The 12,142-nt window shown below is 45.0% G+C and overlaps 1 protein-coding gene across 4 annotated transcripts in view; it reads right to left on the bottom strand.

Moving 5' to 3' along the window:
• WDR7 (WD repeat domain 7) overlaps positions 1 to 12,142 on the bottom strand; it is a 2,460,073-nt gene that overhangs the window by 2,229,313 nt on the left and 218,618 nt on the right. For all 4 annotated transcript variants that reach the window (XM_069627029.1, XM_069627030.1, XM_069627031.1 and 1 more), the window contains exon 6: positions 3,217 to 3,293. In XM_069627029.1, the coding sequence (XP_069483130.1) occupies positions 3,217 to 3,293 (77 nt within the window). The remainder of the gene's footprint in view (positions 1 to 3,216; positions 3,294 to 12,142) is intronic.

The raw sequence follows: 12,142 nt of genomic DNA, 5'->3' as shown, positions 1-12,142 counted from the left end.
AACCCCTCTTCAATCATGGGACTGCCGAAGTTTGGCCATGGTGGCCCGTGACCAGCACAGTCACTTTTAGAGTTGGTAGTTACGTGATCACCAAGTGCAGGCCTGCCGAAGATCTGAAATAGCACCCCTCGCGAGATACAGTCTCTTTAAAGTTCTAATTTCTGTGATCATCAAACGCGGGTCTGCAGATGTTTTGCAATAGTGGCCCGGGACAATCACATTTACTCTTCAAGCTCTCAGGAGCATAACAGGGAACTTCCTTGCCAGGTTGTGGTGAGGATCACTCAGTGGTCCCTCTGTTCACAAATGGCTTTCTCATGGTTGGTTTGCTCGTTCTTATTTCCACCTCAAGGACTTTTGGGTATTGTAGTCCTAAGGGACAAAGAGACAAACACTGGCCAGTATTGTGCATAACAAGTATGATGCAAGAAGTGGTACGTCACACATTTATAAAGACATAGGTAGATGGGACAGACATTGGAGCTCTCCCAACTCCCACACGCTGCCTCTGGGGCAGGACTGGCTCTGGTAAACACTCTAGTAGGCTTCCTGCCCCAGGTTGAGAGGGGTAGCCATTCCCTCTTAACCAGGTGAGGTCACTGGGTGCAATCTCCGATAGTCGATAGTTGTTCTGTCGGGAGTGCTTCTTCCGGTTAGGAAAGGCCTGGTGATTATTCTTTGCACCGGAGAAGGACAAGAGGTCAAGCAGGAACTGTTGGTAGGATACTCCCTTGCCCATGATATGACTGGCTTCATTAATGGACTGTTTGAAGATGCTTTTTGTGCTATATCTGTGTCAGATGTTAGATGTACGCGACTCTGAAGAACTTAACTTCTCCCTTGGGGCGGTATCTTAACCCTTTCTTCTCGAGATTTTATTGTATTTTCCCCGTGGTCATGGTAAAATTATCGTCTTATTCAAAGTGCTGTCTTTTATTGACCATGTAATTTCTTAAGGCCTAAGTTGGTTCAGTAATCAATTAGATTTGTGTTTTTGATCGGAAATATCTTTCTTCATACTCTTTTAAAGATAACAGTTAAGGAAACAAGGATTCATTATGTATGTCTTCATTTGTGGTTTCTTTCTTTAACTTATTGGCATTAGCCTTTTATTTAACATGTATATTCTTATTTGCTTTGCTAACAAGTAGATATTAGCATAATGAAGAAAGCAATGGCAGGTATTTTTTCTTAGGCCTGCTAGAGACAGTGGCTTGAAGATGATCTGATTACAGGAATGCCCCTACAAGGGGTTAATTATCCGATCAATCCTCCATCACATTTTTCAAACCCTGCCAGACCAGCAGGTCATGTAACATAATTAATCTACTTGACCTTAGAAAAATTAACTTGACCCATAAACTCGATGGCATGATATTTTATTTTTCAAAGACCGTGGTGACAGATGAAGAAATACTACTATTAATGGTAATGTGCCTTTTCAATATTCTTCTCCGCCAGCAGATTTGGAATACAATTTCCAAAAGAGCACAGAGAGTACATAATCCCTAAATGTAAAGTACCATTTGGTGAGGCCAATATGAGAGTTATAAATACATTTGGACAATAGATTTAGCTTGCAACAGACTGATGTCTAAAAGTTAGGATTTGAGTAAGGGTTAGGACCTTCGGCCAATGCCCAGGAGAGGTGTACAGTGTTAGTTGGTGTTTAGACCTATCAAACAAAAGAAACAATAAATAGAACTAATAGTTACCAGGAAGAATATTGTTGGCTGCAAACTGATGCAGAATTAGTAGGAGTAGGAGTGCATTACTATTTTTAAAGAGTCAATCCTTTGTACACCACAATGCAGCCGCTCACTAATGCTCTATGTCCGACCACACAACAGCAGTGGCAGAGGAATGCAGGAGGGCCTACAGGTGGCTGCCTACTGTCGGCTCAGCATGCAAATGAAAATGGATGAGCAGGGCCATTCATGAATAAAAATGGGCAGGGAGGTTGCCCTCTCTAAGCGAACTCTACTTAAAGGGCAACAGTGTACATGTCTATTTTGAGCCTTGACATCGGGTTACTTGTCTGCTCCCTCCCATGGGAGGGGCTGGGTGCATTATGGCTTCCACAGGCACCTGGCTCCAATGACCCCAGTCTCCATTCTGATCTGTCCTGTCTTGTCGGAGGTCAAGGTAACTCAGCCAGTGTTGAGTACCATGACAATGGTATTCTTCCCTCCTAAAAGGTATTTGACTATACTAGTGATTAACTGCATTTCGTGAGGCCTGACTGCTGGATATTTAGAATCTTGGTCTACATATGCCAATCAATTTGGCCGATATGAATCCTTCTAGTCTTTGACGGCTTTTAAACATCAGATTATCTCAAAGTATTTCTAACTATTGGAACCCCACTTACCATTTAGTGGATGATCCTATGGGATCACTATTCATTGAGTGCAGATATGGAAATGTTCCTAGACTACTTTCTTATCATTATTTCCAGAGTTTCTGTGAACTTCTCCCCAAGACACAATGCTGGCAAAGATGTATTGCCCGCCTCTGCAGGACTGAATACATTTTGCAGGTCCTCGTTCAACAGCCATGTTGCCCTATTTTATAGGTGAGCAACTTGTTTGATGCAGATTCTTTGGAGTGGCGACTTGAGACTTGCATTCCTAAAAACGGGTACATGGTTAGGAACATAAAAAATTCCAATGCTTTCCTAAAGGTACGAACTGTAGGAAAGTGCTGTGGTTATGAGGAAGCAGAGTTGCAAAGGTTTGGTCAGTATCAACATAAGTCACGGCTCTGCTTAGCTTGACCCCAATGCTTTCCTATGGGCCGGTGTTTCATCATACAACAAAGACAAGCCAAGAGCCTCTGGTAGGGTGCGCTGGCAGCATCGCTGGGGCAAGACCCATTAGGGAAGCTTTTACCTACTAGTTCTTACACTATTGTGCCCCAAACCTACTGCAGAGTTTCAATCAGTAACAAAGCTACTCGCCTCCTGACCTAACAAACCACGGGAGGCTGTTTTCCAATTACAAGATTACCTTAAAAATATCTTAAGCACATTGCTGTTCTAATAAACTGTCTAATCTGTTTTGCTGATCAAGCATAGTAAGACCCTTGAAAAGTAGAAGGAAGTAGTGTTTGCACTTTATAAATACAAGTCACGAAAGTTTTAGTTAGTTGGATATTTAGCAACAACAAAAAGTGAATTTCCAATGTTTCAGAACTTGAGATAATAGACCCACTTACCTGCATGCGACTAACCTCTGCAGTAACAATCCACACTTTCAAAATGCCAGTCACTGAAACTGCTACAACTGTGTCTTCTACCAAAGAAAAACAAAGAAATGTAGATGTAACAGTAAATATTAGGCATATACCATTCCTACAACTTATAATAAAGTAATTACTACTCCACCAAGGTAATATAATACTATGCCTTGCATTTCAGGCAACTTAATTTGAGATCATCGTTTGTAGTTCCATACAGTAAAGGAGCAGTACAAGATGGATGCAAAATGTTAAAGAAAACAATAAAGACCACAGACTATGCGGCTGGCAGAGTCCTCAGACCACAGTGTGGGTGCTCAGTCTGCCTCAATGAAGAGAGAACTCTCTCTAGTGATCTATCTTTTACCATCTGCGTCTAGCTCGCTGTTTATTTTCTGTTAATTCCTTTCTGTTAATTCCTGGATGGCTGACCACTTTTTACGTTTGAACCATAAGAAGACAGATTTTTTTTTTTTTAAGCACCTCGAATTTGAAGCTCATTATCAATTTTGTTTACCCCTCTTCAAATAACTCCTGCCTTCTCGGTTTGCAATATCGGCTTTTTTGATTCTCTGTTTCCATGTCAAACTTTGCAAGTCTCTGGCTCCCATCATTTTCCAGTTGTCATTAATGCTCTTCGACAAAGCTGTTAATTCAACACTCTTAGTGCTTGCAGGTTTACATTATTGATGTTCTCTCTACAAATATCCTTTACTGCCACTTCACTGTATTTGCCATTCTGCTGTACGTGTTCTGTTAATTTTTTTTTTTTCGTATTGTATCTTGCACGACTAAAATTACTACATTATTTTTAAAATGTGTGTATCATTTTTTATTTGACTATGTTCATAATATTGCACCTTCTTATCTTTTGGGTCTCATCTCTTTCTATCAACCAAGCTACAGAATGTTCTACCTTTGTACTTATAATTGTGCACCGCGTTATCATTGTTTAAATTATGCTTAAAAGGACACCTATTGAATTTTGCATTCAAATGACCCATTCTGATTTTACCATCTTGAATGCTGCTGCATGTTATTCTTCTTTGTTCTAATTGATTGTATCACTACTATTGCTTTTGCTCTGCGAGTTTGATAAAAGCTCTATATAAACAGAAATAAAAGGGAACAGTATGGAGACCCTAAAGGTGGTAACCAGGGGGGAGGGCATTGCTGGTGCAGGAAGGATTAGTAGAATGCTGCGGGAAGAGCTTGGAGCTCTGGAGGGCTGGATCAAGCAAATCGAGTCGAGTGAACTTGTAGACCCCCCTCTGCCGAGTCCGAACTTCTCATGTGGTGGGCCCAGTGTGTAGATGCATTGGAGAGACTAAGCAGATTTTATCACTCGGTATACCCGGCACGCATGCACGGGGAGCGTGGCAAATCTGGAAGGCTAATGGCATGGCTGTGTTGAGCAGGGGAGCCCCGTCGGGCGATGACGCTAATCCATGATGAATGTGGCGCCCCCGGGTGATCAGAAGTGGCTATAAACGCCACCTTTAGTGCATTCTATAGTGGTCTGTATAGGCATGACACACTAGCCGATCCAGAGGAGCTGCAAGTGGCGTCATCCCAAATTCAACTGCTGAGCAGGCTGCCGCGTTAGAGCGGAAGAAGAGCTGCATGGGGTGATTGCGTCCCAATCAACTGAGAAGAAGACACTTGGGGCGGGCAATGGTATTTCAGCTGTATTCTACAAAACATTTGGTCCCACTCACACACCTATCCTATTTAAAGTGTATCAGGAGGTTTATGAGCCGGTCCTGCTCTCTCGAAGTATGCAGGAAAGGATTATAGTCCCTATACTCAAACCCGGTAAACCAGCAGAGCTGTGTACATTTTATCAACCATTGGCAATGCTGAATCAAGATGTCAAAATACTAACTGCATTGCTGGCTGGGCGTCACATAACAGACCAGACCAGACTAACTCTCAGGACACGCCGTATGTGGTTGCGTCCTTGGATGCATTAAAGCATTTGACTGGGAATGGATTTAAACCGAGCAACAGGGTTTTGGATTTGGTGAGGGCTTCATCTGATGGGTCATGTTGCTATATACACAAACGGTGGCTAGGGTGAAAACTGGGAAGCAAGTGTCGGGACCGTAGGACATACAACTCGGAACCCGAAAGGGGAGCCCGCAGTCAGCCATGCTCTATATTTGGCACAGGAGCTACTAGCGGTATTTCTACGCCAAGAATGTAATTCTGCAGGGATAAAGGTGGGGAGACTCTGGCATCTTATTTCCCTCTACGCTGATGATGTACTCCTGTATTTATGTGAACCGGAACATAATTAACCAATTATCCTAGAGGTCCCAGATGATTTTTCTAAACTGTTCGGGATCTCTTTTAGCAGGAGCCAGTCATGTGCCATCCCTCTAGTGGGACCCAGACGATACGATATTCATGTTCTGCCGGACCGTGCACATACGCTAGAAGACATGCACACTAGAAACATGGTTAAGATGGTAGATGGGGTGAGGCAATCTATGAAATTCTGGGGTAAGTGTTATGGGCAGGATAGAGTTAGTTAAAATGATAATACTACTGCACCTACTCTACTCCTTTGCAAATATAAACTGCTATATCACAGCTGATTTATTTCGCCGGCTAGACACTTTGCTCAAGGGATTCCTTGGGGGCACGGCACACAAACAAATTGCCTTGAGAACCCTGTGTTTGGCTTACAAAGATGGAGGAGCGCAACTCGCACAACTATTACCTCGCTGCACAACTACAATATGTAGCTAGTTGGCTATCAGACGATCCTACAATGGAATCTAAGTGGCTACACAACACGCTACGGCCGGTGACAATTAAGGAAGCAGTGTGGTTTACAGACTGCTGTATTGACCAGATGACACTGCTGATTAAGCTCAGACGACATATGGGGAAGTGTCGTGAAGGTACTATGGCTATGCAACCCTTACTCCCGCATGTTCCCATGACGGCGGATGCATGTTCAGAGGTGGGCGAACTGGCGATCGCCACGACGGTGGGATGAACTAGGGCGTACCACATGGGGGGATATGCACAAGGAAGGAATTTTCAGGGATCTCTGGATTTAATGCAGACGGAGGGTCTCCCCAAGGGCTAGTTCTTAAGGTATTTGAAACTTGCGAAAATAGCAAAGAGGAAGTGGGCGAACAGGAAGGGGGAACCGGACCCTGCTGCGTTGCTAACATTTTAATGAGTTGGCAGATGGCTGGCACTCAGTGTTTCAGGTGTATGTGTGTTTGCTAAGTGAGGTCAGCGTACGGAATATGAAGCTAAAATCACAATGGGAAGCGGATTTGATTTGGATCAGGGTCTAAATGATACACGGTGGGATGATGCACTGATGTTTGTTAAAGTGGTCTCATGTAGCGCAAGGTTTTATCTTCCGCAGCTTAATGTACTTCTTAGAATGTATATGACACCTAGCCGAGTGGCTAGATTTGACCCTACAGTGCAACCTAACTGTGATGTGGATGGTGCAGACATTCACATGTTTCGGAGATGTGCGCTTGTGCGCTCTTTCTGGCACCAGATAGAGATGGTGTGTTTCAGAGCTTGGGTCACGCGATATCTATGGAACCCGATGGAATGTTTGTTGGGCGCCTACCCCAGACCAGACAAATAGACATGTGATTAAATGTAAGGACTACCCATGTGTACTAACTAAAAGATGCAATGTCCTGGAAACAGAAAAATAGGTACAAAACCCCATAAGGTACAGGGACATTGACATCCGGAGTGCGGTGGAGACCAATGCATGGCTCAGTGCCTTGAAGGAAGGCACTCTGGCACCCACGGAGAACGTGAAGCAGTGGAATATGCCCTTCCTTACGATGTTCCACCCATCAGATGACAAACCCTGTGAATGTTCGATTATAGTTTATTCCGAGTGTATGCCTCTTATGGCTCCTGCTGCCAAGTGTCATTTCTGTTGGGCTATAGCCCCCACAATTGACTGAGCTGGCTTTGCCACTAAAGAGATCCGTAAGAGAGGACATGCATAGGCGCTCCCAGCCTTAGCCAGTCACCATTCAACAAAATTTCAAGATGCCTTTTTTGTTATTGTTATAACTTGTTTATTACTCACAGTACAGTTAATACAGCATTATTTGGATCAGATCTACGATTCTAACTGTGAATTGTGTATTGAAATTACGTTCTGATGATAAACAGATTTAAAGATAAATAAACAAAAACAAAATAAACAGAGCAGCTTGTGATAGCTCTGGATGTATTGGAGGTGAGACAGTGAGCAGAACGTAATAACTGAGATCCAGGCATTCATGAAAGAGCTCTCCACATTCAACACGGAATTCAAGAAAAACGTGTCTGCAATGGGTGGTAGAGCCAAGAAAAATGGGAAAGTGATCCAGGATGTCATGCAGGAACTGGATCAAGCCAAAGCATTCATGTCTGAAGCTATAGCAATATGAAGCATGATACACGAGAAATTCAAAGACCGCGAAAAACATGGAAATGAAAACCTCAGGATTAAGGGCATAATTGAGGGCACAGAAGCTACAAACCTGGAAAACATTATGCAACGACACTTTCTACTGATCACAATAGATATCCATTCATAAGATGTCACGTTGGGCCAAGTACAGAAGTTGTGCACAGGTCCACGTGGAGTCACTTTAACTCGAACAATCCTGGAAAAGATCCTTCCGAAGTAGATGGGATCCAGGACAAGCACATTTGAAGTACAGTTCCTTCCTATTGTTCAAACCATTGCCTCCCTGTTGCATTGCTTCCTAGGCTTCACAATTTCTCGTCCTGGTTGGCTGTGTCTCGCCGACAGGCAGTCCTCCTTTGGTTTTTATGGCGTAAAAGTAAACACGCCTTTGTGAAAGTCTATACCGCTGTAGCTCCTTGTTGGTATTGCTCTTCATTGTTCCTGTGTTCTATCTCGTTTTAGTACTTGGATTACCTATGTTCCTGATGTTCCTCTTCATCACAGTACTTTGCAGGACCTTGGGGTATTCAACTTTACAACAGTACATAGGTCTACAGTCTACAAAGAGGTTAGCAGAAGGAGAGTCTAGAGTGTGCATGGGTCTGTTGTTCTCATCAGGGCTATACCATAGATGGTCGTCGTCCTTTCCGGGTTGTGGGGTATAGGGAAGGCATGGTATCACAAGTATGACACTGACACAATAGATATAATTTGTAAAGCCTTTATTGAAAATATTGGGGGTCGGAGAAACTCCTAATTTGCCCTATAACTAAGATGGGAGTATCTAGACCAGTGGCGTCAGTGAAATCAAAATGGACTATGCCAACAAAACCTAATGCCTGCCCTATCTCTTGTACAAACATTGAAAAAGGACAAATGTATGCAAAAGGAAAAATCAATCAGTGTTTAAAAAAATAAAAAGGTAGTTGAACCAGCACTCCTCACGGAGTAAGGCTGTACCCTGTAGGCAGGATGACACACACTGGCTCGGTTTCTGAACATTATAAGCAGTTCCAAACCGTGGATTGAGGCCCGTCTGGCCTTCCACGTGAACGTCTTTCTTGACTTTCCAAAACTGTATTTGCAATGTAAAGTTCAAAGGTCCCCTTCTGTCGGGATCAGACCTCTCACGTCACAATTCAGCACAAACCTGCCCGGGGGCTCCCTTTCACAAGTTTATTGTACTTCGGGTCTCCTTCAATCGGGCCCGGCCCCCTTTTGGATGTCAAAGACTTTCGAAGGTGCATGGCGCTTTTACCAGACCACCGCAGGACCACTTTGACTCAAAGTTAAACGGTTACTTTCACATAATTTGCTTTCACTGTCTGATTTATAACTTCAAACAACGTACCTTTCACTGAGACTTTCGAATGGGCTACCTCCTTTCGTCAGACCACTCCGTTACTTCGTATCGCTGATCTCACAGCTGCTTTTTACTTCAAAGTTCAATCACAGGTCTGCCTTTCTTCACGTCCCATCCAGACGCATGCATCTTTCACTTGTGATATAATGTTGCTACTTCAGTTGCTTTAAGACACACCAATCTCTCTGGTCACTTGCCAAGTAACCGGCTGTGTGCGCTTCTTTCCGGTTTTTCCATTTTCAATTCACTATTCAAGGTTAGTACCATAGGCTTGGCCTCGCAACCCCAACTCTGCCGTTCACACGAGAGGGTCGCTGGCATCCTTGGAACACAATGCAATCTTCACTTATGGGATCTGGCCTTCTCCAATTGACTTTCGCAGTCTGTCGGAGGCAACAACCTCGAGTGGGGAACCCTTGGGGTTTTCGGCCCACTGCTCTCGTCCCTTGATCCGTTGCTTTGCTACAGTAGGTGTGCCCTCGTCGCGGAAGTTCTGCTCATGCTCGTTTTATGCCTTGCTCAGAATGGGTCTTTAGGTATTGCCTTTTATTAGTGTGAGGAGAGCCAACTGGTATCAGGTGTATACACTTAGTGTAAAGTGCCGGATGTTGCCTGACCCGTTTAATGGGACACGTCCAGTATGATGTGAGAAAGTCAGTCTAGCTGCACTTGGCCCAGTGTTTGCGACAAAGGGGGTCGGGAGTTGGAAGTTGGGACTTTGGAAAATCCTATAAAATAGGATGGGATAGATGAACAAAAAAAGGGGGGGAAATACTGCGTCTCACCTACGGCTGCCTCGCCACCCACTCCCTGAAGACCCCTCACCCAGGTGATCCTCTCGCACCGGTCCACCTACCCTCCCACCCCCTCCGACCCTCCTGGGTCTGGATCCAAAGGCGATGGCCGTGCCCTGGCTACCTGAGAGATCCCTGGGGACTAGAGAGTGAGAGAGACACCCTCTGGTTTTTCACAGGGGGAGGGTTTGAGAGGTGGAGTTCCTCTCCATGAGATCCTCCTGTATTATACCACACCCAGGGGGACTGTCGGGTAGCAGCCTCACATCCCTTTTAGTCTACTTTACAACAGTACATAGGTCATGTGACAAATCAACTTCCGGGCCACCAGTGGTCCAGGGATGAAAATCGGTTTCTAAACCATCAATCAGCCCCACGCCTCTATTACACCAGAAGTGATCCGAACAGGTTGGAGCACAAAAAAATTATAAACCTTGTCCAATTTTGGTTACGTGGACGGAACGGCAGACTTATCTCTGCAACGTTGTGGATCGCTGGTTAGTTGCAACACAGCAAAAGTACAATTATTACCCAATGATAAAAGGGACTGTCCAGTCAAGGTTGCATACACATATCTACTTTATTATAACAAGACAGTTCTAGCACACTACAAAATACAACCCACACTGTAAAGGAACACAGTGGACAAGCAGTTTCATGAAGGAAAGGGATGTACTCTGGATACTGACAGGAGGGTAGTCGGTAAAGCAATCAGTCTTACTGTTCAAGGTTATTTGGTTTCAGCACCAAGGGAGCAAGGGGTAGTAAATGTCACTTTGGGTCTGCAGAGAAGGTCCAGGGGGACAGAACTACAATGTACCTGGTGCTTGAGATGAACTTGATGCTTGGCAGCATCGAGTAAGTTCCAGGATGCTTTGCAGTTCCTGGGTTGGACGGCTGCAGGCTGGCCTACACAGCGGCTCAGGATCAAGAATTGCCGCCTCTGTGCTGGTTGGTGGATTTGGAACGCTGGTTGAGGTGTCTTGGATGGCTTTAGTGACTGCAACTTGACAACATTCAGTGGTGTAGCCGATCGCTGTTTGAGGGCTCGACTGCCTCGAACAGGTCTTTAAAAGATGGACGCTGGTTGATGCTCGTTGTGGCACTCCCAGCTTCTTCAGAGAGCTTGTGTCGTCATTTAAGGCAGATGGGCCAAAGCTGAGGAGAGTGTTTGCAGACAACGGCCTTGTCCTTTGTTCAGAGACTCTCTGGCACTTTCCACCTAGGAAGCTTGCTGGCAGAACCGAGCATGGCATGCTGTGTGCTGGCTGGGTACTGGTTCTGGAGCTGCTAGACAGGTCCTCTAAAGTTGATATCTCCCTCTGTTCCCTGGGGCATGTTTAGGGGAGGGATCTGTCTTCCCTCTTGGAAATCCTGGCCTTCCTTCACTGGGGGAAGCTGTAAGGCAGCCTGTACCTTCAGCCAGGGTCCAAATGAGTCCTTGATCCTTTCGAAGTCGTCGGATGATCTGCCAAAAGAGGGGCTGAACCCTCTTTTAAAGCCAAATGGGCCCCAGTGATTGGTGCAAGCTAAGTCTACCTTAAATAACCAATCCTGGGTCCCCACCAACAATCTTCTGTTATATGTGAGGTCATAATCAGAGTGCCTTGCAACAGGAAAGGTAAGGGGTGACAACATGTACTACTAAGACCCACCCATCTTCCTGCCTGTTGTGGATCAAAGTATGTCTCTGGTTAATTGAGCTCTCTGTGACTCCTGATCAAAGCGCATGTCTCCCTTGAAGTTTGTGGCGAGACCAGACTTTCTCTCCCTCAAATCACATACTTATTCCCTCTGAAAGGGGGTCGCCCTGCAGGGGTTGCCTACTGTAAACAGTTGTCCCAGACATGCCAGTCACTGCCCTTCATACAGGGGGTGGGGGTGGGAGCTAGCTTCAAGCGGACACAAGGCATATCAAAAAGTGTTGGAGTTTCCAAAATCTTTGTTCTGTGAACAGGCCTCTTCGCATGCCTGCTTCTATTAACTCTCAACAGTATTGTGAGAAACTTGAAGGTGTCTCTCTACTAGTCCCCGGGGATCTGTCATCCAGGTGGCCAGGACACGGCCATCGCTATTGGATTCAGTTCCTGAGGGTGGACTAGCGCGGGTGGATCACCTGGATGGGGGGCCCTCGAGGAGGAGAAGTGTGACACTGACGGGTGAGATATGGTATCCTCCTTCTTTTCCCCCAGGATACTCAGACACTCTATCCCTTTCCCCTTTTCTGACACAAACCTTCTTACACCATGAAAGATAATGGACTAACACTAGAGCCGTTTACCTAACATGTCC

Source organism: Ambystoma mexicanum, chromosome 6p, assembly GCF_040938575.1.
Source record: "Ambystoma mexicanum isolate Mex_15411 chromosome 6p, UKY_AmexF1_1, whole genome shotgun sequence".
Classification (NCBI taxonomy): Eukaryota; Metazoa; Chordata; class Amphibia; order Caudata; family Ambystomatidae; genus Ambystoma; species Ambystoma mexicanum.
The sequence above is the reverse complement of the archived record's forward strand: the minus strand, read 5'-3'. Positions and strand labels throughout refer to the sequence as shown.